The sequence below is a fragment of the Rhodotorula toruloides genome (genome assembly GCF_000320785.1).
Source record: "Rhodotorula toruloides NP11 unplaced genomic scaffold Scaffold39, whole genome shotgun sequence".
NCBI lineage: Eukaryota > Fungi > Basidiomycota > Microbotryomycetes > Sporidiobolales > Sporidiobolaceae > Rhodotorula > Rhodotorula toruloides.
The window spans coordinates 118,617-139,876 of NW_015622999.1; the positions used below are offsets into that span (position 1 = coordinate 118,617).

The 21,260-nt window shown below is 61.7% G+C and overlaps 9 protein-coding genes across 9 annotated transcripts; 3 read left to right on the forward strand and 6 right to left on the reverse strand.

Annotated features, from left to right (window-relative positions):
- Positions 1-155: 155 nt before the first annotated feature.
- RHTO_05982 (uncharacterized protein) lies at positions 156-1,779 on the reverse strand (the record flags this gene model as incomplete). The annotated part of the gene is made up of 5 exons (XM_016419643.1): position 156; positions 217-676; positions 763-822; positions 888-1,390; positions 1,715-1,779. Coding segments are annotated over 5 exons (1,089 nt in total).
- Positions 1,780-4,663: 2,884 nt separating this feature from the next.
- On the reverse strand, positions 4,664-5,745 carry RHTO_05983 (myosin regulatory light chain cdc4; the record flags this gene model as incomplete). Its single annotated transcript, XM_016419644.1, has 7 exons — positions 4,664-4,666; positions 4,737-4,785; positions 4,917-5,064; positions 5,279-5,344; positions 5,411-5,557; positions 5,672-5,687; positions 5,743-5,745. The coding sequence occupies 7 exons, from the start codon at positions 5,743-5,745 to the stop codon at positions 4,664-4,666; spliced, it is 432 nt and encodes a 143-aa protein (XP_016269571.1).
- A 158-nt stretch (positions 5,746-5,903) lies between these two features.
- On the forward strand, positions 5,904-6,955 carry RHTO_05984 (ribulose-phosphate 3-epimerase; the record flags this gene model as incomplete). Its single annotated transcript, XM_016419645.1, has 5 exons — positions 5,904-6,021; positions 6,116-6,237; positions 6,320-6,389; positions 6,457-6,732; positions 6,822-6,955. 5 exons carry the CDS (start codon positions 5,904-5,906, stop codon positions 6,953-6,955), a joined length of 720 nt encoding a protein of 239 aa, XP_016269572.1.
- Positions 6,956-7,319: 364 nt separating this feature from the next.
- Positions 7,320-9,404, forward strand: RHTO_05985 (meiotic recombination protein DMC1; the record flags this gene model as incomplete). The annotated part of the gene is made up of 16 exons (XM_016419646.1): positions 7,320-7,331; positions 7,471-7,614; positions 7,679-7,696; positions 7,760-7,922; positions 7,978-8,030; positions 8,093-8,135; positions 8,208-8,309; positions 8,387-8,413; positions 8,480-8,544; positions 8,608-8,681; positions 8,765-8,821; positions 8,880-8,956; positions 9,038-9,048; positions 9,113-9,175; positions 9,248-9,267; positions 9,350-9,404. 16 exons carry the CDS (start codon positions 7,320-7,322, stop codon positions 9,402-9,404), a joined length of 984 nt encoding a protein of 327 aa, XP_016269573.1.
- Positions 9,405-9,633: 229 nt separating this feature from the next.
- On the reverse strand, positions 9,634-10,721 carry RHTO_05986 (Aldehyde-lyase domain containing protein; the record flags this gene model as incomplete). Its single annotated transcript, XM_016419647.1, has 4 exons — positions 9,634-9,756; positions 9,809-9,939; positions 10,021-10,225; positions 10,548-10,721. The coding sequence occupies 4 exons, from the start codon at positions 10,719-10,721 to the stop codon at positions 9,634-9,636; spliced, it is 633 nt and encodes a 210-aa protein (XP_016269574.1).
- Positions 10,722-10,989: 268 nt separating this feature from the next.
- Positions 10,990-13,208, reverse strand: RHTO_05987 (amino-acid N-acetyltransferase; the record flags this gene model as incomplete). The annotated part of the gene is made up of 3 exons (XM_016419648.1): positions 10,990-12,924; positions 12,988-13,065; positions 13,137-13,208. 3 exons carry the CDS (start codon positions 13,206-13,208, stop codon positions 10,990-10,992), a joined length of 2,085 nt encoding a protein of 694 aa, XP_016269575.1.
- Positions 13,209-13,668: 460 nt separating this feature from the next.
- Positions 13,669-15,449, reverse strand: RHTO_05988 (uncharacterized protein; the record flags this gene model as incomplete). Its single annotated transcript, XM_016419649.1, has 3 exons — positions 13,669-14,543; positions 14,625-15,239; positions 15,305-15,449. The coding sequence occupies 3 exons, from the start codon at positions 15,447-15,449 to the stop codon at positions 13,669-13,671; spliced, it is 1,635 nt and encodes a 544-aa protein (XP_016269576.1).
- Positions 15,450-16,021: 572 nt separating this feature from the next.
- Positions 16,022-19,352, reverse strand: RHTO_05989 (phosphoprotein phosphatase; the record flags this gene model as incomplete). Its single annotated transcript, XM_016419650.1, has 14 exons — positions 16,022-16,485; positions 16,554-16,992; positions 17,052-17,275; positions 17,357-17,468; positions 17,544-17,722; positions 17,780-17,863; positions 17,942-18,096; positions 18,177-18,358; positions 18,442-18,585; positions 18,642-18,767; positions 18,836-18,899; positions 18,984-19,150; positions 19,219-19,251; positions 19,320-19,352. The coding sequence occupies 14 exons, from the start codon at positions 19,350-19,352 to the stop codon at positions 16,022-16,024; spliced, it is 2,406 nt and encodes an 801-aa protein (XP_016269577.1).
- Positions 19,353-20,012: 660 nt separating this feature from the next.
- RHTO_05990 (protein Mpv17) lies at positions 20,013-21,214 on the forward strand (the record flags this gene model as incomplete). Its single annotated transcript, XM_016419651.1, has 7 exons — positions 20,013-20,135; positions 20,216-20,306; positions 20,414-20,663; positions 20,748-20,868; positions 20,952-20,998; positions 21,066-21,088; positions 21,159-21,214. 7 exons carry the CDS (start codon positions 20,013-20,015, stop codon positions 21,212-21,214), a joined length of 711 nt encoding a protein of 236 aa, XP_016269578.1.
- Between the last annotated feature and the right edge of the window lie 46 nt (positions 21,215-21,260).

Consider the following 21,260-nt stretch of genomic DNA (forward strand, 5'->3'; position numbering starts at 1 on the left):
ACGAGAAACTGCAATTCAGTATGCGAGGTCAGTGAGAGAAGCGAAAGGAGCTAGAGGAAAGCCGGGTGCGCACAGTGAAGGGACAGAAGAGAAAGTATAGGTAAAGGATGTCGACTAATGGTGCAGAGGTGGAGACGGAGAGGCGCGATGGGGTATCTGCGAGGCCGATAGATTAGTAGGACGTTAGGACTCACAAAGAGGCATCAATGTACGCACCACTGCAAGAAGAAGAGAAAATAGCGCCTTGTCCACTCGGAGAGCTCGTCGAATGCAAACGAGTTCGACTGCCAGAAGGCGAGGAAGTGGGAGTAGAAGCTCGACGTGGCGCGGTCAATGTCAGAGACTGGGGTTGGTGAAGGAAGGAGGTTGGCGCCAGAGAAGGCCTGGCGGGTCTGGCGGATGCCGTTCTCATCCCAGACGTCGATAAAGACCTCGAAACGAATAAGGCGCGAAAGGATGACCCTTGCCCAGGGTTCGCCAACGAGGGGCATGGTGTGGCGGATGAAGGACTCATGGGAGGGAGAGCCATGGGCCTCGGGGTGGCGAAGGTCGCCTGCGACGTTGTAGACCACCACCGTGGCGAGGGATGCCAGGGCGAGCTGCTCGGGGTAGAGACCCAGGGTGAGGCGTTGTTGGGGGGAGTAGGAGTGACGAAGGTGCTCGAGGAGGTGGTTGTCTGTGGAAAGGCATATCGTCAGCCAGGAGTTCTTCCTCCGATCCCGAGTTTGGGTAGAAGAAGCGAGGAAGATTGAGGAGACGCACTTGGCCCGTAGTAGGGTTGTTGGTGTATGGTCAGGATCTGGCGGACGTCGAGAAAGTACGCTGCGAGGTGTCAAGCTATCAGCAGCCAGCAAAGTGGGCGGAGGGGAGAACGGAGCGGAACTTACCCCGCAGAAACTCCTTCAAGTTCTCGTACTGGTCCAGCAAATAGGTGCGCCCCGCCTCACGCAGCAGAGGTGCAAGTTGAGCTTCTGCCCGTTCCGCTCGCGCCTGCTCCGCACCGACAGCCTCGTTGAGTTTCTTCTGCCAGTCTTGATCCCTCGCCTTGTCGCGCGCGTCGAGTTTCTCCTTCCAGACTTTCTCCCTCTCCTCATCGCGCTGATCGAGCATGAGCAAAAGTTGCTCCATGAACGAGGTAGCCGACGAGAGGGCGATCATCGGCTGCTCCCCGTCGTCCTCGAACGCGAAGTCGGTGTGGGAGGGAAGCTCGATCTGGTGGAATTCGGTCCAAACGACGCGACGGTCCTGGAGCGACGGCGCCTGCCGCAGCGACGACAGAACGCGGGGATGGGCCGGGATGCGGATCTCGGGGCGAAGGGAGAGCAGGTCGAGTTTGGGAGGGGCGGCTGGGGAGGAGGGAGCGGGATCGAGGGGCGCGTTTTCGTCGGTTCTGCGAAGCGTGCGTGCAAGTAGCGAGACGACAGAGGAAGAAGCGGACGCTAGTCAGCTCTGGGACGGAGACTCCGACGGAACCCGCCTCCTCGCGCCCGCACGAGCCTTTGATTCCGCTCGCCGTCAAGCGCTGACTTCGACCATCCTACAACCTCTGATTCGCTCGGAACCGTACCAGACCCAGTCACAGCCCGCCTCACGCCCACCCGCACCCGCACCCGCCACGCCCCAGCCAGTCCTCACCGCGATATCATCCATCCACCCGAGGGCTCGCCGAGACGAGTGAGGAGCACTCAGACAGTAACAGAACACGGCGACTCACTCTGCGCGACCCTGCGCCGCTCCCTGCCGTCCGCCCGTCGTGCCAGGTCTGCCGGCTCCGAACATCTGGCGCTTTCAACAGGCGTGCGGAGGAGGGTGGTGAAGCGGGTCGGTTGGTTGTGCGCCGGTCGCAGCGAGTGTGGACTAGGGCAGCGGATCGTGCGGAGGAAGTAGGACAAGGATGAAGGAGAGCGAGCGAGAAGACGAGGCGGCCCAGGCGAGTCGGACTCGGTTCGACGACGGATGGCACGCCTACCACCGCTTGTGGGACCGCGCTCGCTCGTCTGAGGCAAACTACACCTTGCTCAGACCCGTCCACGCCGACTTCGCGGACCCTTGCGCCGTATCCAGCCGCGCCTTCTTGCTATTCTGACCGCTCGGGTTTCTGTTCCCTCGCCTCCTCCCTCCATTCTTTCGGTCCCCGCGCCCTTCTACGACCTCCAGCATGGCTGGAGGAGCGACCCTCGGTCCAACTCGCCCGAAACGGTCACTTGCGAGCGAGCAGGTCTGCTGCTCACCCTCCTCGCTCGACGACAGGCGGATCTTTCAAGACGGTGCGACGACTTCAAGCGCCTCTCGCCCTCATCCTGACCTCTTCACGTCGCCATCGACGTTGCATTCACCCGGTAAAATCGGATCTGCGCTTTCTCAACTCGCTACCTCTTCCTCCTCGACGTCCTTGCCGACTTCTCCCTTTCTCTCGTTCTGCGAGCTAGATTGAACCGCCTACTCACACTCTTCCTAGATCAGAGGCGCGTCACCCGACTGCCGCCAGGACTTTCGCCAACCTCCAGACCGCCGGTCAAGCAATCTCCCCCTTCTCCTCCCCCACCTTCTTCGCTGTCTTTCCCCAACCAGCTTCGCCGACCTTGCATCATCTCTCGAACCTCGCCTACCCTCAGGCTGCCCGCCGTTCTCGCCGTACACGAAACGACAAATATTCGCGCCTTGCCTCGTCCACCCGATCCTCATTCGTCCTCATTCCCTACCAACCTCAAGGCTTGGTCGATCCTGAGTTATCGCTACTCGCAGGTACGGACGGTGGAACGTGCGGCAAGACGAAATGCAGCTCAGGCGTAGAATGTTGGCGGCGGCAACGAGGTCTGGGCGGAATGAGGGAGTGAGGCGGAGGGAGGCGATTCGGCCCGACAAGCTGCGACGACCTGGCCATTATGGAGCGGCAGAGAGTTGCTGGGTTGGGGCTGGGAGTAAAGGGAGCGCGGGAGGTCGCCAGTTTTGGAGTTGAGCGGACAAACCTCGGCGGAGGACACCGCTCGAGTCGTTCTCTAGGCCCCTACAAAGCGAGTAACGCCTCGTTTGACACTCTCGGATGAGCCATAGCTGAATCTGCGAAAATCCAAGTGAGCCGAGAGGTCGTCGACTTGTGAGCGACCTGTGAGTGCGCTCTCTCGCCGCTACCATCCACTCCTCCGCTCCGCGCCGCGCCTGGGTCCGACGCTAGGGCTTTATGCTGGCTCTTACGCGCTCACGTACCGCCCGCAACCTCCACGAAGGCAGCACTGGGCGAGACAGCGTCGTGAGATCTTCATCAGTGAGTTTGCGGTTCACCGGGACAGGCTTTGTGACCTCGGCATGCGGTAGCTCTGTGGGTCGCTCACGGGTCCTGTAAGAGTCTCTGGAGCGATAGCGGTCTCGCACCGGTCTCGCGAGGGGGTCCATCGATGGTTTCCGCTCGGTCGATGAGGAGGAGGAGGACCCCAATCGCGTTGTGTACCAGGCGCTGACGCTTGCCAGCTCGCAGATCTCATGTATCTCACCTCTCGTACACCGCCGCGCTCCGCTCGTCACGTATCGTCGATTCTCGCCCTCCATCCCGTCTTTCCTTCGGCCGCTCAGATTGCGCACGGCTGTCGCGCTCTCAGGAAGATGTCGATGGATGCAGAGGACGTATGCGCAACAGGAAAAAGTAGTTGGCACGGCTGCAGGCGGAAAGGGATGGTGGGAAGATGAGCTGACCTGTCGTTCTCGCGCAGTTCGCGGCTGTGATTCCTTTCTTCCAGCCTTCCTCACGCAGACTCGCCTCGCATGATCAGCCAACTTGCTGGACCTGCCGCTCTGATCTCACCAAAGCGCAACAGTCGCTTTCAGCGCCTCGCCTCGTCCGCTTCGCCGTCACCGGCCTCTCTCGCTCTTGCTTCCTCACCTCAGCGCACGCCGTACGAACCACTCAAGTCGAGATTGGATCTGCTCTCGCTTCCTTCTGTCTCGGCAGCGGAACGCTTGCCTGCTTGCTGCAAAACAGGGGATGGAGACGCTCACTCTCCATTCCCAGCACGTGCGGAATTGCATCGTCCCGCGACCCTTGAGGCACGATGCAGTTTTACCGTTTCGCTCGCCAGCATCGCCCTTCGCCTTCACTCGTACTGCTTGCCTACTCACAACCCTCTCATGCTCTTCCGGCTGCCCTCGTCCACATGCGCTGGATGTCGCGCGCGAAGTCCAAATTGCGGAGAAGCGCGCCGAGGGCAACGAGCTGCTGGTGAAGGGTGGAAGAATCGACGTGCCGTTGCGTGGACGCTCCGTACCGATTCACCGAATGAGGCAAACGCAGGCGGAAGGGATAGAGAAATCGGAGGAGCGACTGGGACAGATGGAGGGCGAGGGCCAAAGATGGGTCCGTCAGGATCGTAGGCCCTGCACCTCACTCTACCAACACGCATGAGCACGTCAAACGAGCGTGACGAGGAAGTCGCTCGCTGCTCAAAGCGAGGCGAGTGGCAGTCCCGTCCCGAGAGTTTCGTGCGAACTGAACTTGTTTGCGAACGAATGGACCAAAGCTGAAGTACTGGAAAGAACGAAGAAAACGATAGTGTCGAGAGGTCGGGAGAAGGTAAGGGTCCGTGGAGGGCGTGTAGAGGAGCAAGGAGGAACGAAGGGAGAGGTAGGAGGCGGGAGAAAGTCGAATGCGGCGAACGGGAGAGCGCGGCGATTACTGCAAGGCCATCAGAAGTCTCGATCAGTCTCGCCCGTGACGAGTTGAAGCATGGCGGCCGGTGACGCACCTGTCCGAGGATCTGGTGGACGAACGAGACGTAGTTGATGTTGCCTTCGCTGCGGGCGACAACCGAGCCGCGTCAGTACAGCTTCCAGCTGGCGCTGCAAGTACAAGCAGCCTTCTCGGGCACTTCTGTGCGCTCGAACCGCCGCCACCTCCGCTCAAAGTCAAGAACCTCGCAACTTACGGCGTCACCTTGACCCCCTTGAGCAACTCGTCGACCTCCTCATCACTCAACTTCTCGCCCAACGAGGTAAGGACGTATCGCAGCTCGCCTTGGCCGATGTAGCCGTTGTTGTCTTTGTCGAACACTTGAAAGCCACGGATGAATTCGTCTGAGGTGCGAGAGGCGAGGGCAGGGTTGGAGGGGATGACGTGAGGGATGTGAGGTGTCGTGCGAATGATCGTGGAAGACGAAGGGCCGCAGAAAGGGGAGAAGAAGATGGGAGGATGGGCGGTTTGAGGGAGGAAGACGAGGCGAAGTCGTAGAAGGGCGAGTAGTCAGCACACAGCTATCGCAGCTTCCTGCAACGAGCCTCGTCGACGCACCTGCCGTCCCTGCAGGGTCAAATCCGCCCGGTCGGTTGAGGATGTTGACGAAAGTCGAGTAGTCGACTGGCCACCGCCCGACGAAAAGTCAGCTCTTCCCTCCCGCCACAACTGGAGAGCCCTCGCACTCACTCTCTCCACCGCCAACACTCTGCGCGAGGTCCGCCACCTCCTTCTGCGTCGGGTTCTGTCCCAGAGCGCGGAGGATGTCTCCGAGACTCGAGGCGGGGATCGTTCCTGCTCCGCGCTTGTCGAACAAGGCGAAGGCTTCTTTGGCTTCTGCTCGCGCGGCACAGGAGCGTCAGTAAGGCGGATGCGAGGCGGGCGAGGGGGTGCGTGTTGGGTGAGGCGCGAGCGGGACGCGTTGAGAGGGCGAGGAGGGCTGGGACGGACCTGCGTCGGGTGCGGACTGTGTGAGGGAGAGTGTCAGTGCGGTTCTACGGTGCAAGAACGCCTGCACGTGCCATTGTGTGCGGTGGTCGATGCGAGAGCTGATGAGGAGAGGGTTCGACGAGGACGACTCGCTCCAACCGGCTCTCGCGCTCACAGGCTCGGCCCGTACACACTCTAGACAGCTCAGACGCACTCTCTTACCCCTTCCACCGCACTCGAACCACCGCAAACCATGTCTCCCTCGTCTCCGCGCGCCATCGTCTCCCCCTCGGTCCTCGCAAGCAACTTTGCCCAGCTCGGCGACGAGATCCGCCGCATGATGAAGTGTGGAGCAGAGTGGGTACACATGGGTGCGTTCGCCTCGCCCGCTCGTGCGATTGTCGCGGTTCTTGACGTCGTCCCTCAACTCGACCCGGTCGCTGATACTTGGTCATGGCGGGACAGACGTGATGGACGGTCATTTCGTGCCCAACATCACGATGGGTGCACCGGTGCTCGCGAGCGTCAACAAGGACGTCAAGGACGTCTTCATGGACTGCCACATGATGGTCAGCGATCCGGAGAAGGTGCGTTTCGCTCGCAAAGGCGGTTCGGCTCCCGTCTGCGAGTGCGAGACGAGACTGATGCGCCATGTCGTCGCGCGTACAGTGGGTCAAGCCGGTTGCCGAGGCGGGCGGAAAGAGCTACACCTTTCACATCGAGGCGCTCGCGGATCCTTGTGCGTGCCAGTCTCCTCTCCTTCTCACGAGACTCGCTTGCTGACGTCGCACGCCGTACGCTCGCAGCCAAAGCACCCGAGCTGGTCGACCTGATTCACTCGCACGGCATGCGTGCGGCAGTCGCCATCTCCCCCCACACTCCCTCCAGCGCCATCTCCACCTCGCTGGGCCAGAAAGTCGACATGCTCCTCGTCATGACTGTCGTTCCCGGTGCCGGCGGGCAAAAGTTCATGAGGGAGTGCGTGCCCAAGGTTAGCGAGTTGAGGGAGAGGTTCCCCGAGAAGGACATTCAGGTCGATGGAGGGGTTGGGCCGGGGACGATCGGGTGCTGCGCTAGGGCTGGTGAGTTGCGCGTTCCTCTCGTCGAACCGTTTGCTGTCGGTGGGCGAGGAGATGCTTGAGTTGACCCTTGACTTGGTCTCTCCCACCAGGCTCGAATGTCATCGTCGCCGGCACCGCTCTCTTCGGCGCGTCAGACCCCAAGTCAGTCATCGACGACTTCAAGAAGCAAGTGGACGAGGGCAAGAGCGTCTGGGGCACAAAGGAGGCGCTCGAGGGTCTGTGAGGCGCGCGAGGTACGGCGGGTCTCGCAGAGGGCGTGTGTATAGACGTATTCGGGACAGTAACACGGTATGAGGATGTTCGATGGCTGTTTGGGCGTTGTTTGGCGAGGTGAGTTGGGAAGGTCTTCCTCGTCCGCTCCTTGCTCGCCTCGTTCGCCTTCTTGCCGTCCTCTGCTGGCCTTGGCACGTTCCTCGTCGTACTCGAACGCTTCTTTTGTCCCGTCTCCGCCCTTGGCCCCGCTCGCGCTCGAGTCGACCTGACCTACTCTCACACGCTCGCCTCTCTCGTTCCTTCCTCTCACTCGACTCGACAAACTCGCTCGAACCGCCTCGCGCGCACTCGCATCCTACTCTACACACTCCAAGATGTCTACCGACGTGCGTCCCACGCTCCTAGCTCGTCTAGCAGTCGAGCTACATCGCCCCCTCTCCTCGCTGACCTCGCTCGCCTTCGCTCTCCTCTCCCCCTCGCTCAACCGCCACGCGACTCACATTGACGATCTCGCGACGTCCCAAGGAACAGGAGTCGTCCATCCTCGACGTCGACGCCCTCCAGCAGCAAGGAATCTCGGCGCAGGATATCGCCAAACTCCGCACGGCTGGGTATGCGACGGTGTTGGGCGTCGTGCAGGCTACGAGGAAGTGTCTGACCAAGGTCAAGGTGGGTCGCGAGGTCTGATGTGACTGGGGAGGGAGCGGCTGATGAGGTTTGTGTTGATGTGCAGGGTCTGAGCGAGATCAAGGTTTGTCGTCCTCGCCGTCTCCTGGGCCCGTCGGAGCTGATCTCGCTCGTCCTTCGTCGTTAGGTCGACAAGATCAAGAACGCGGCGAACACCCTCTGCCCGCAAACCTTTCTCACCGGCGCCGAGTGCGCCCTCCGCCGCGAGAAAGTCATCTTCATCTCCACTGGCTCGGCCTCGCTCGATGCGTTGCTCGGAGGGGGAGTGCAGACGGGGAGCATCACTGAAGGTGCGTTCGAGCGAGTCACTTGGGGGAGACAACGAGCTGATCGGAAGGCGCACAGTGTACGGCGAGTTCAGGACTGGCAAGACCCAGCTCAGTCACACGCTTTGCGTCGTGCGTTCCGCTTCTTACTCTCCCCAGAGACATGTGGCTGACGCCGGGGCGAGCGAGAATAGACGAGCCAGCTCCCCGTCGACATGGGAGGCGGCGAAGGCAAGGGTTCGTTCCTCCCCTTTCTGTTTCCCTCTTCCCCTCACTCCCTCGGCGCTGATCCCCTCGCTGCGCTCGCAGTCGCCTTCATCGACACCGAAGGCACGTTCCGTCCTGACAGGGTCAAGTCCATCGCCGAGCGCTTCGGCGTTGACCCGCAGGCTGCGCTCGAGAACGTCGTCGGTGCGTCTGGCGCATTCTCGCTATCTCGGTACGCTCGTGCGAGAGTAAAGAAGCTAAATCGGATGTGGCGATGGCAGTCGCGAGGGCGCACAACTCGGAGCACCGTGAGTCTCGCCTTCCCTGCTTCGACTCTCTCGCTTGACTGACCACGCTGGACATCCCGCCCGCAGAGATGGAGCTCATCACCGCTCTCGCCGCGAAGTTCGCTGAAGAGCAAGGCGCCTACCGTCTGCTCGTGCGTCGCCTGACCTTCTCATCTTCCTGCTCATCGCGACTGACCAGGATGAGCGCACCGCAGATTGTCGACTCGATCCTCGCACTCTTCAGGGTCGACTATGCTGGCAGGGGCGAGTTGAGCGACAGGCAGCAGAAGTGAGTCTCGCGCCATTTCGCTTCGGCTTCCGTTCGTCTTTCGTTCGAGTTGTCGCTGATGGCACTCGACACCGCCCTCACAGGCTCAACCAGATGCTCTCACGCCTCACGCGCATCAGCGAAGAATTCCAATGCGCCATGTCCGTTCCCCTCTTTCCTCTCTCTTCTGGCGCGACTGACGAGCGAAAGGGACAACAGCTTCCTCACGAACCAGGTCCAGTCGAGTCCGGATGCGAGCGCGATGTTTGCAGGTGGAGACAAGAAGCCTGTTGGTGGTGCGTGGCGGCAATTCTGACGGTCGTCTGCCTTCTCGAGGTGGGAGACTGACGACCTCGTCGTTTATGCCGCCGTTGCAGGTCACGTCATGGTGCGTTCCTCCTCCTCTTCCGACGTCGCTGCGGACAAGACTGATACCGCAATGCTCCCCCCAGGCCCACGCCTCCGCGACGAGGGTCTACCTTCGCAAGGGTCGCGGCGAAGAGCGCGTCGCCAAGGTCAGTTCTTCCTCTTTCACACTCGCTCTCAGACGAAACCTGACTCTCCCAATTGCTCGCTCGCGATTGCAGCTCGCCGACTCGCCCGACATGTAAGTTCCGCCTCAGCCTTCCGCACCACGCTTCACTCTTCAGTGCGAGACGTGCTGATGCAGTGCGGAGGATTCCTTACAGGCCCGAAGGCGAAGCGACGTACAAGATCACCGTCGGCGGGATCATGGACGCCTAACGAGGAGAGAGGAATGGAGTGCTTGTAGAGGGTTGTCGGTGTCGGAGGTTCTGTTCGTTGTTGTCACTCGCTTTCTGTGCTTTGTTGTCGTTCGCTTTTCGTGTAACGTGCATCGTGCCTCTCTCGACCGCAGCGATTCACAACGTGCGAGAGGCGCCGAAGGAAGGCGAGCAACAATTCCCTTTCCTTACTCTGTCTACAGCTTCGCTACCCACCTCTTCGTCTCGCTCTACTTCTTCAGCGCCTCCAGCTGCAGCGACACGTCCCGCACGAGCGAGTGTGTGTCAGTCGACACCGAGACCATATCGAAGCCTTGCTCGAGACGCTCTCGTGCCTGGTCGCCCGTCGCGCACTGTCACATCTCTCGTCAGCCACTCGTCCACAGACATCGGAGGTGAACGCACGAAGATGGCAGCGTGCTTCTTCGCCGCTTTCGTAGACTTGAGAATGGTCGAAATCGCTTTTTGGTGCTCGTCGCCGCCGAACTTGACGTCCATTGACTTGGCGAGGTCGAAGGGGCCGATGAAGATGACGTCTGTTTCGAACGAAGCGAAAGCGGAGTTACTCCATCAGAAGGAGCAGAAAGGGAGAGGAAGGGAGGAGGATTGGGACGCACCCACTCCCGGCACGGCGGCAATCTCCTCAATGTTCTCCAACCCCTCCCTCGACTCGATCTGCAAGATCGTCAGGAGGGCGTCGTTGCACTTTGCCTCGTACTCGGCTGCATCGACGCCGAACGCGTGGTGTGTGAATGGGCTGCCACAGCCGCGGATCCCTTGAGGCGCAAACTTGGAGAGGGAGACGACGGAACGGGCGGATTCCTGAGTGACCAGGAAGCGTCAGAGTGGCGGGATGAGATTGGGAGGATAGGGATGGGAACGAACGGCGGTGTGGATCATTGGGACCATCAAGCCTTGGGCGCCCGAGTCGAGCGCGCGCGCGCTTCATTAGCCAGCCTTCGGCATAGGGGATGCGGATAATGGGCGAGACGCCGCAGGACGAGATGGTGTTGTTGAGCTGTCGGGGAGGGGAAGAAAGAAGGGTTTGGGCGCAAGAGGGAGGGTCGCACGGGTCGGCAACGACGAGGAACGTCAGCGAAATACTGCACAGAACCGGGCCGACTCGAAAGAAACGCCAGCGCACCTCGTAAAAGTCGCGATCCGTCACCAACCCATGTTCGCCGTCAATCAGGATCCAGTTCAGCCCGGGAACGGTCGCGATCGTCCGAGCTAGCGCAGTCCCAGGCATCGTGAGCCACATTCCGACTGCTGGCTTGTTCTGGCGGAGCGCATTGCGGAGGAAGAGGCGTTTGTCCATTGCGAGCGGGGAATGGCGATGAGGATGGGAGAAGCGGGAGAAGCGAGCGACGGGGACAGCGAGCGTGGCAGCGACGTCTCTCGTGAGCAGACAAGAGTCGACGAAGGAGAAAGACGGCGTCGTCGGGCGAGCGGCGGAGAAGGTGGACCGAGAAAGGAGCCGACGGCAAGGCGTTGGCGAGGTTGACATTGCGCCAACTTGGTATTGCCTGCATACGAGTCCAAATGCAAGAGATGCGGCAATGCAGTGTCGATACGAGGCCCCCGGCTCACTTCCAGCAGCTCGGGATCTTGCCAATGACGGGCGCCCACTCCCTGAGCTTCTCCGGCGTCGTCCTGACCTCCCTCCCCTCCTTCTTCCCACGCTCATACTCGTCAACCCTGTTCGCCTCGCACCAGAACAGCGCAAAGCCGACCTCTGAGCTCGGCGGAGGCGGGATCTTGAAGAACCCGGTCGAGCGGTCAAAGTACCACTTGTTGACGGGGTTGTTGGACCGCGAGCGCCACACCAAGTCGCGAGGGATACCTTGGCCTCCGAGACCGCCGACGTTGGGGTTGAGCGCGTCGAGCAGGCCGAGTCCCCACGACTCGTCGCGCAGCGCTCCCCACAGGAAGTCGACCGTGCCGTCCCCCTGCAGCGACGTGAGGACCGCAAACTTGTCGAGGTAGGCAATCGCTTCTTCCTCCTCGCCCGTCTCGGGGTTGACGAGCGGGTGGCCCGTCTCCGGGTCGCGCAGCCGCTCGTTCGTGACGATCGCAACGGCCTGATAATCGCCTGCGATGATGCAAAAGTCCAAGTCGCGGCGCAGGCGGTCGTAGTACGGTTCGCGATTGAGTGTCTTGCCGAACGACTCTTCGAGGACGTGCGCGAGCTTGTCTTCGTCGAGGTCGTCCATCGAGCGCGAGACCCGGATCGGCAAGCCACGGCGGATGATGGTGGGCTGGTGCTGGATGTTGCGGCGCGGGAGGAGGTCGTGTGCGAGTGAAGGCGAGTGGGCGGGTTTGTTGGTGATCAAGTTGGCGATGAGCGAGCGGGGAGAACGGTGCGAGACGATCACAGCTGATGCGGTGCGAGGGAGGTCGGCGAGGCAGTCGCGGATCAGGGCGAGGTTCGAAAGAGCGGTAGGGTGCGTGTCGTGCCAGTTGAAGGTCTTGGAGATGTAGTCAAACTCGGACTCGAGGTTGATCGACAAGTGAGGGTCGCCGCCGCGAGCATGGGACGGCGGACCGCCCTCGCGGTTGATGACCATCAGCCGGAGAGGCGTCAAGTCGACGTCGTTCTGCAACCGCGCGTCCGCCTCGTACCGCAACCCTGTCCGCTTCTCCGCGTCCGCGAGACCGGACGCGATCGCCCTCACCGCATCGTTCGCCGAGACGCAGAGCGAGAAGCACGAGGCGTCGAGGGCGATGGGCGGGATGACGGGGATCTCGCCCTGCCTGACTGCGTTGCGGATGCCCGAGAGCGAATCGACGAAGAGGTCCGTCGCCGCGCCTTCTTCGTACGGTCTCGCACTTGTCGAGGCGATAGGCGTCCAGGTATCCTCAAACGCCGCGCCCTTGACGCACAAGACACCCTCGAGCAGAGGCCGCGCAGCCCCACCGCTCGCCTCGAGCATATCGCTGAACCGGATCGTCTCGCGCTTCATCTCCTCGCGCAAGTGGACGACCCTCTCCCGCCTGTCTTCGTCGGTCAACCCGCCCATCGCGCATATCCGCTCTTCCTCGCCGTTCCACCGCTCGTTGTCCATCACGATGATCGAGACGAGTCCGAGTTTCTTCAGGTAGACCATCCCCTCGGCGATGGACTCGAGTTGGCGGTCCGTGAAAGGTCCCTGCACTTTCACGAGGGCGGTGTGACGAGACGCAGGAGCGGAGAGGAGCTCGTCCGCGAAAGCCGTCTTGCCCTTGTAAGCCGTCGCTGTCCCGCCCGCAGCTCCAGGCGACGAGATACCCAGTGCTGCCGCAAGCGAGAGGTCCGCAGACTGTGCATTCGTCGGAATCGTGCGCGAGAACGCAGTCGTCGGCGTTTCCGGATCAAAGACGGGGAAGGCGGGCGTTTCGGCGGTCCGGGAGGACTGGGACGGTGGAGAGTCGGGTGCGGGCTGCTCAGACCTTGCCGGACGAGACGCAGGGTCAAAGTTGCGCAGGTAGAAGCGCGAGTCGCGAGCCGAAGGGTGCGCCTCGAGGACGGTCAAGATCAAGTCCTGCACAACGCCGGCGAGTGATCGGTTAGGCTGGTACTGTCGTTTCGCACGGTGTGGACGCACCCGCTGTCGCTCGAGCTCGACCTGCCGCTTCTGCGCCTCCCCAAACGCCCTTCCTCCCGAGCTAATCCGGCGCCTCACCTGCTCTCACACCACGATGAGCGGAGTCAGCGCACCTGTAACAGCTCTGGGGAAGAGTAGAGGAAACGCACAGAAGTATGCAGCGCCCGCCTGCTGCCTGACGAAGGCGAGAGCCTCATCGCACCGCCTATCAAGCCGGTCATGACCTCCGGCTTAGTCGGGCGTGGCTCTGTTCGAACAGCGGGCAGCGGCAGTCGGTTTGAGAGAGTCGTAGCAAGCGGATGGGCGAGACCTTGTAGCAGACCAAGCGGGCGAGTGAGGAGAGCAAGCGAAAGAGTCAAGTGAAGCTGTGAGTGAGCGTATGGATTGGGCGCAAATGCCTTGCAGAGGCGCAATGCCCTTTGACTACGATTTTCCCAGATTTAGCACGAACACTGCGAAAGAGCGACGTCGACGGTGCGTTCGCTCGGAGATCGCTCGCATCGAGGCGACGAGCTGAAGGGGTTCGCGAAACGAACGACGTGATGCAAGCATAGGACAGTGCGAAGGGTGCGAAAGGAATGCGGGAACAACGAACGAATGAGGGAGAAATACGAAACCCGACAAGTCGAGAGGAAAGAGAGGGAAAAGTGTCTGTCGAGCGCCCATACGCCCCATCGAGGTCTACTCGCACTCCTGCCAGTCGTCCACTGCGTCTTCTTCCGCCCCTTCATCGGCAGTGACGAAGCTCCCGTCCATCTTGCGCTGCTGGAACGGCACACCCAGCCTACCTTCCGCTCCTCCTCGTTTCCGCCCCTCCTCCTCAGCGTCCTCATCCTCGTCCTCCTCGCCGTCGTCCTCGGCAGTCCCATGACTCGTCTCGCTCCCACCCTCTTCCCCACCCTCAGCACTCGAATCCCTACTCCCCCTCCCTCCTTCCCCCCTCCCCTTCCTGCCCCTCGACGAGCATGTCCGAGAAGTGAACCCGTACCGCTCGGAAGGGACGGACGAACTAGCTGTCGAGGCTTTCGATGCGTGTGTTGGTGAAACTGGAGAGGCGGAGGGCGAGTCGGTGTGGGAGAGGTGAGGCGGGAGAGAAGGGTCGAGGCGGGATAGAGTGCGGGCGTCGATCGCTGTTTGGGGGTGTGGAGCGGGCGAGAGCGGTGGGAAACCGTCTGTCGAGAGGGGGTTGGACGGTGTAGGAGTCGGCAAGTCCCCCTCATCCCCTTCCTCCACATTGACCCCTTCCTCCTTCTCCCGCTCCTCCGCCTCATCATCTAACCTGAAAGACCTGACACTAGGCGTCAACCACCCCCATTTCTCCCTATACTCCCTCACCACCTTCTCAGCAGGCGTCAACTCCCTCTCCTTTCCTTTCAGCGGCGGACGAGGAGGGAAGGAGGAGAGGGTCGAGGCGTAGACTATGCGGTGTGATGTAGTGCTTGAGGAGAGCGCGTGGGTGTGGGCCGCTTGCGGGAGGGAAGAGGGGAGGAAGTCTGAGTTGGAGGTGTACGGTTCGTGAGGGGTGGTGGTGGTGGAGGAGAGCAAGTCGGGGCGGACTGTGCGGCAGCGGAAGCCTTCTATCAGTCTCGTACTCTGACAAGGAGCACAAAAGAGCGAGAAGTCGAGCGCGAACGCACCCATCTCCCTCCCATCCCAACACAACCCGAGCCCCTCATCCCACACATAACCTCCCTCTCCTTCCCCGCCCCGCTCTGCCCGTCGGCGAGAAGCCAACTCGGCATACTTCTCCTCCTCAGTCCACAGCCTATCTTGCCCGCGCCGCGCCGAGCGTCTCCTCCTCACCGGCGCAGCAGAGGGGGAAGAGCCTTCGGATTTTGAGCGCCGGAGGAGGGCGGAGGAGACGCGTAGGCTGCGGCGGCGGCTGAGTTCGGGGGAGGGAGGCGCGGCAGCGGCGGAGGGGCCAGGGTCGACGAGTTGGACTCGTACGCCGGTGCGGGCTGTGCGAGGAGACGTCGAGGGAGGGACGTTCTCCTTCTCCTCTGTCACTGCGAGCGCAGGAGGTGGCACTTGATCGCCCACGTCCCTCGACTTTCGCCGCTCTGAACTCGCAGCTCCTTTCCTCGACCCCCTCCGGCCAAGCGACAGCTTCCGACCCAGTCGGCCGAGGAAGCCGGACGAGGGAGAGGAAGGAGATGTGGCGAAGGGGTTGGCGTGTTCTGAATTGGGAGTAAGTTGGGGAGAGGTCGAGGAGAGTCGAGGAGAAGGGAGCGGTGGGAGTGCGAAGGTGATTGCTGCGCGCGACCCGGCGGTTCGTTAGCTTCTCAGGATGGCCTCGAGGAGTGGAATGGCCACGCACGACGAGGAGAAGACGCGACCCTCTTCTCTGCCATCCGCTCAGTACTGACAGACGTCCGGCCCCCGTCCGCCTCCGTCCCCGGCAAGACCAGCTCAGGCAACCCCCGTCGTTCCACTGCCGTACTCGCTCGTGCACTGGCGCCCATCGAGTCGGATTGCGTGAGAATGGCGCGCGAGGCTGTTCGCCAGGAGAAAGGGAGTCAGCGATCGTCCGTGTCTCTACCTCTCGCATGCGGAGTTCCGCTGGGCGCACCTGGTTGTCGTTACGCGCGAGTAGAGTAAGCGACCTGTCACACACGTCCAAGCGGTCGAGCGAGCGAGAGAGACGGGCGACGAGTGGAACTCCTGGCGAGAGGACGCGGGGGCCGAGTTCTAGCGTGGCGGTGCGCTCGAACGGGTCAAGCGGGTGAGTAGCTTGTCAGCGTCGACGTCGACGTGTGAGCGTGAGAGTGAGCCAGTGAGCGGTGTCGAGGGAGACGACGAGTGAAGCACGGGTCGTCGTCTGCTGGCGAGGACCAAAGTCGAGGCCGCTCGACACGACGCGACTCGACGAACTTAGCGCCGAGCACGTGGACGGAATGACTTTGGTCGCAATCGAAAGGAAGTGAAGCGGGTCAAGCGGGCGAAAAGCGAAAGACCTCCTTCCTCGCGCACAACCGTTCCAAGCACAGTCAAATCCACCCCGAGTAGTCATGACAGTCCCCCGTGACACCCCGGCCTACCCATACAACGGACTCTTGACCTCCCGCGGCTTCTCGTCCGGATCCTCACTCAGCAGTTCCCAGTCCTCGACCGCGTTCCGGCCCTTCCTTCGACCTGGGTGCAGCGCACGGAGGGCGTCCATCTCCCGCTCGAAGCGGCTGCGCGGGGCGGACTTGCGCTGCGGCGGAGCAGACACGGGACGGATGAGCGGCGACGAAGGAGGCGCAGGTTCGGTCGACGCCTTGGATGCCCTGTCATCATCCGCCGCGTCGCCATTGACGGACGAGGAGGTCGTGTCACTCGCGTTGTCGGTGTCTGAGTTGACGCCGACGTCGTCGCCGTTCGAGTGGTTCAGCGCGGAAAGGTTGGCCGCGGTCAGGCCTGAGGGACCGACAGCGGCGGCAGGAGCAGAGGGGGTCGGAGGTGCAGCCGGCTTAGTTGAAGGCGTGATAGCCGCGCTTGAGCGGAAGACGGCAGGAGCTGCTCAATCCGAAGTTTGGGAAGGTCAGCCTGATCATCCTCGTCCTCCCTAAACCCGGCGTACTCACCCTTCTTCACCACCACAGGCGCCGTCCTGATCCCCCTCGGCTCGTTCTCCGTCCCCTTCACGCCGGGTACCAACCCCCTCCCCTCGACTTCAACCGGCACTTCCGCCTTCCGTAAAACCTCCAACCCCTCGTTCATCCACCTCCTCATCTCCTTCGCGGTCTGTACCTCGTTCGTACCCTCGTCTTTGTCGTACCACCTCATGCTCTTGATGAACGCCGCAAAGTTCGATTCCGCGAGGAGGGAATCGAGCATCCCCACGAGCGCGAGGAGGAACTGGTCCATCAACGAGCGGGTCGTCTGGATCGATCCTGGGCCGAAGGGGTAGAGGTAGGACGGGGCAGCGATGAGCGAGTAAGGTTGCGCGCGGAGTTTCGAAGGCGTGTCGTCCACCATGACAGTGTTAGAGGCGTCGAACTGCCAAGCGCCGTTCTTGTGTGCCTGCGATGCAGCGAATCAGTTCTGCAGCGCCGTGACGAATGGGGGAAGCGCGAACGCACGAGGAACTCCCACAACCGCTCCAGATCCTTGACGACCGCCACATAACTCTCGTAATCTTTCTTCGTGAGCCCAAAGTCTTCCCTCGCCCAAACCGCGAGCAACTTGGGGTGGAGAATCTCGGCTTCGCCGCTGGAGGTGAGCGAGGGACCGACGAGGCCGAGGTCGAGAGCGTAGAGGCAGGAGATGGCGGTGGCTTTCTGCGAGCCTGTCCAGATTGCGACGGCTGTGTCCACCACCGTATACGCGCAGCGTCAGTTCCTAGTCTTGGTAGGCGAGAGAGACGCAAGAGAGCTGGCGGACGCACACCAAGGGGATTCGTACCGCATCAACCACGAGAGGAACGTCCGCAGGTACGGCCTGCCAGCCGGTTCGCCGTCCGGCATGTGCTCGAGGTTCTGCGGCGGGCGGCAGTAGAGCTGTACCCCAGCGCAAACCGTTATCAGCACCTTGCCCCGTCGTGCGACGTGCTGAGAAGGAAAACGAGAGCGCACCGTCCCATCCAGATCAAACACCACCAACGGCCTCTGCTTCTTCACCTCCTCCTTCCCTAACACCCGACTGGGGACACCGACTTCCGCGGCGTAGGCGTACGAAGGACCTGTTGGCATTCCCGCGGCGAGACGTAGGGGTGTTGGGGGCGAGGTGAGCGGGAGCGCGAGTGGCTGGACGGCTGTTGAGCGTGGGTGTGAGCGCGAGAGGGGGAGCGAGAAGGGAGAAAGGGACGGACTGGTCGGCTCCGGGGCAGCGTCGTGGACGGGACCGTGGCGAGTCGGCGAAAGCTTCGCGACAGACCGCATCCGTTCGATCGGTTCTGCGCGTCGACTCCTCGCTTCACATCAGTCCTCGTTCCGAGCGTCTCGAGAAGCTGAAGAGCGGAAGTCGCGCGCACCGGGACGAGGGTAAGGAAACCCTCTCTCGACCTTGATCCCGAGCTCTCCGCATACCGTTTCGCCGAGGAAGCAGTAGTGCGGGAGTCTGGCGGGATCGATACCACCGTTGAGCGAGGTGGACTGGATGAAGGAGGAGAAGTTGGATTCGTGGGCGCTGTGCACACGGAACACAGACGTCGAGCGTGTCGAGGTCAGCGTGAGCTCCTGGACGAACATACGGAGTTCGCGACGCACAGCGAGTCCAGCACCCCAATGAACGCCAACAGGAACTCGTCGTCCGGGCACTTGTTCGTAAAGACCGGGCAATTGACGATCGAGTCCGGCTGCGCGCGGGCGTTCGAGCGCTGGTCGTCGGCAATCAGCGAGTTGAGTTGGCTCCAGTGCGAGTGGGTCGTGATATTCAGCATGTCCCACATCTGCGTGCATCACGTCTTCGTCAGCTCTCCCGTGTCTAGGAGGAGAGGAAAGGAGGAGAGCGGGGAGGAGGGACGGGCCGCACGAGGTCGAGATCCTTCAGCGGTTTGCCAGCCTCCATCTGTCCAAACGCCGTGAACCCACTGTCCTCGTAGCCCCAGAAGGCCACTACCCCCTCTTTGAGTTTCGGCACCTCGCCGACCGGTTCGGAGGTCGAGTCGAAGAGGTACTGCGCTTCGTCCCTGATCAGCTCGTGCTCGTGGGGGAGAAAGAGAGAGGATGTACCTTGCCCATCCCGACTTGGCGCAGATGCGCCGTACCCCATTGACGGCCGCTGAACGTCCAGAGAGCGAGCTTGTAAGGCGATGAGGGGTGCGTGATGTACTTGATGAAAGTCTTGAGGTAGGGGCGCTGCGAGAGACTTCTGACAGTCAGAAATGCCGAGAGAAGCGCGAGGGAGAGGCAGGAGAGGGACGCACCGCGATCACGCCGTCGCCGTTCGGGGCGAACAACGTGTTGTCCAAGTCCGAGACGAGCAGCTTGCTGTTGGCGCCGCGTTCGTCTTCATCAGCAAACCCGCGACGAACGCCCCGTTTCGCCGAAGCCGTAGAGAAGCGCCAGACTCACGTCTTCGGCCGGACCCTCCCCTTCTGCTCCACGTTCGCCCTCCCCAAGTCCCGCCAGTACGACTGCCTCGGCAGACCTCCTGCCGGGATTGTGTTTGCGGTCCTCGGGGTTGCCGCGGAGCGGGACCTGGATGGGAGAGGCGGAAGGGAGTCGTCGTCTTCGTCTGTCTGGATTCGTTGGACGGCGGGGGGAGGAGTCAGCATGAGCGGGACGAGGTAAGGGAGTCTGGGCGCACTGTAAAGTCGTCTGAGGGCGTGCGCGAGTCGACCTGGCAAAGAACAGACGCCGTTTCAGCATCGCTGGCGCGAATCGACGAGATGAAGAGCGCGGACGAACAGGCGCATCGTCTTCGTCGCTGTAGTCCGCCATTCTTGAGCGGTGTGTCGAGCCATAAGAGCGGTCTGGGCGGATCAACGGAGGCTCAGCGCGCCATGCACGAGTGAGAACGAGGAGAACGCACCGTTCGTCCGCCCCACCATCCCTCAACTCGATTCCTGCGATTCTGGGTGGAGTCCAGCGGGTAGCAGTGAAGTCTAGCAACGCAAGCGAGGCTGGAGAGGAGCATCGCGTGCCGAGGACGGGTCCGCGGATTCGCCGCGAGAGAGGAGGCGAGGGAGCAGGACAGGGAGGACGCATTGCGTTGTGGAAAGCGGCGAGTTGCACCAGCGTGATCCACCGGTCATTCAGAGCGTAGCCAACACCGCGCACACTCAGCAGAAGGGCGAGATCGCGAAGAAGCGGATTTTCGTGAGGAAGAGGAACTTCGTCATCGCTCGTTCGACGTCGTCCACTCCTCGCTGTGTCCTGCTGCTTGTTAGACCCGCACAACCAGCTATACAGACCTGTACAACGCTATCGCAACCGCTCCAACGATCGCCAGAGCTCCGCTGCACGTTCTTCGCCGCCGCACAACTTGACCGGGTGCGTCTCGCTCTCTTCTCGCTCGTGCGGCCGCTGAGCTGACCTATTTGCTCGCAGGAACCCTAAGCGACGTCTCTGAAACCGCCACAACCCGCCAAACCGCACACCATGTCCTCCCTCCTCCGCACCTACACCCGCAGCTTCGAACGACGGCCCTACATCACCCTCTGCGTCGCCAACGGAATCCTCATGTCTGTGGGGGACATAAGCGCGCAGATGCTCGGCCTCGGCGTGCGTTCGCCTCGCCCATTCCTGCGTCGACTAACCGGCGAACTGACAAGTGCATCGTGTGGGCGGTTTTGGGAGGACAGCAAGGGTTGCAGCCGATGTATGATCTGACGAGGACGTTGAGGTTTGCGGTGTTTGGCGCTTCGATGGGACCGCTCGGCGGGGCGTGGAACAGTGCGTCGTCCCCCTCTCTTGTCCCTGCGTCTCATCTTCTTGCTGACATGGCTGATGGTTCGTCTCGCCTCGTTTCGCCTCGCCTCGCTTCCCTCACTCGCGCACAGAATTCCTCGAAGTCAACTTCCCCCTCCGCCCCCTCCCCTCCGCCTCGCCCATGCAAAAAGTCAAAGTCGACTCTCCGATTCCAGGATTAGAGAAACACTTTCCCAAGGGCTCGAAACTCGAGCGCGGCACAGGGTTGGAAGAGAAGGTGCCGCCTGTACCGACGGGTACGGTGCCGAGTATGTCGGAGAAGGAACCGCCGGTTAGTGTGGTGCAGCTGGCGAAGAGGGTCGCGGCGGACCAGCTGGGCATGTGCGTCGCGCTTGCATTCTTCTCACCCTGCCCTTTACTCTTGTGTGCAGAAAGGCTGATGGAAGATGCGGTCTGACGCAACAGGGCCCCGATCTCGCTGTTCATCTTCCTCTTCTCGATGTCGCTCCTCGAAGGCCTCGACTCGGAAGAGACAAAGGAGAAGATCAAGCAGAACTACCTCCCCATCTTGCTCGTCAACTGGCAGGTGCGTGCGGGTTTCTTGACCTGTTGCCGGACGCTTGAGAGGAGAGGCCAGACTGACGGTTCATCTTCCGGTTGTGTGCGCAGATCTGGCCTATTGCGGTTGCTATCAACTTCCGCTACGTGCCCTTGAGGTGCGTTGGCTGCTCGCTACGCCTCCATCTGAGCGAGACTGACATGCCCTCCTTGCCTCGCTCGCAGGTACCGCGTCCCGTTCGGCTCGAGTGCGTCTCGCTCCGGTCCTTCTGCTTTGTTCGCATTGTAGACTGACGACTCGTCGCTCTTGTCGCACAGTCCTGGGTATCTTGTGGACGTGCTTCCTCAGTTTCCGGACGCAGACGGAGAAGTAGGCGCGCGGAAGAGCGAGATGGAGTCCGCCCGCCATAGACCTTTCCC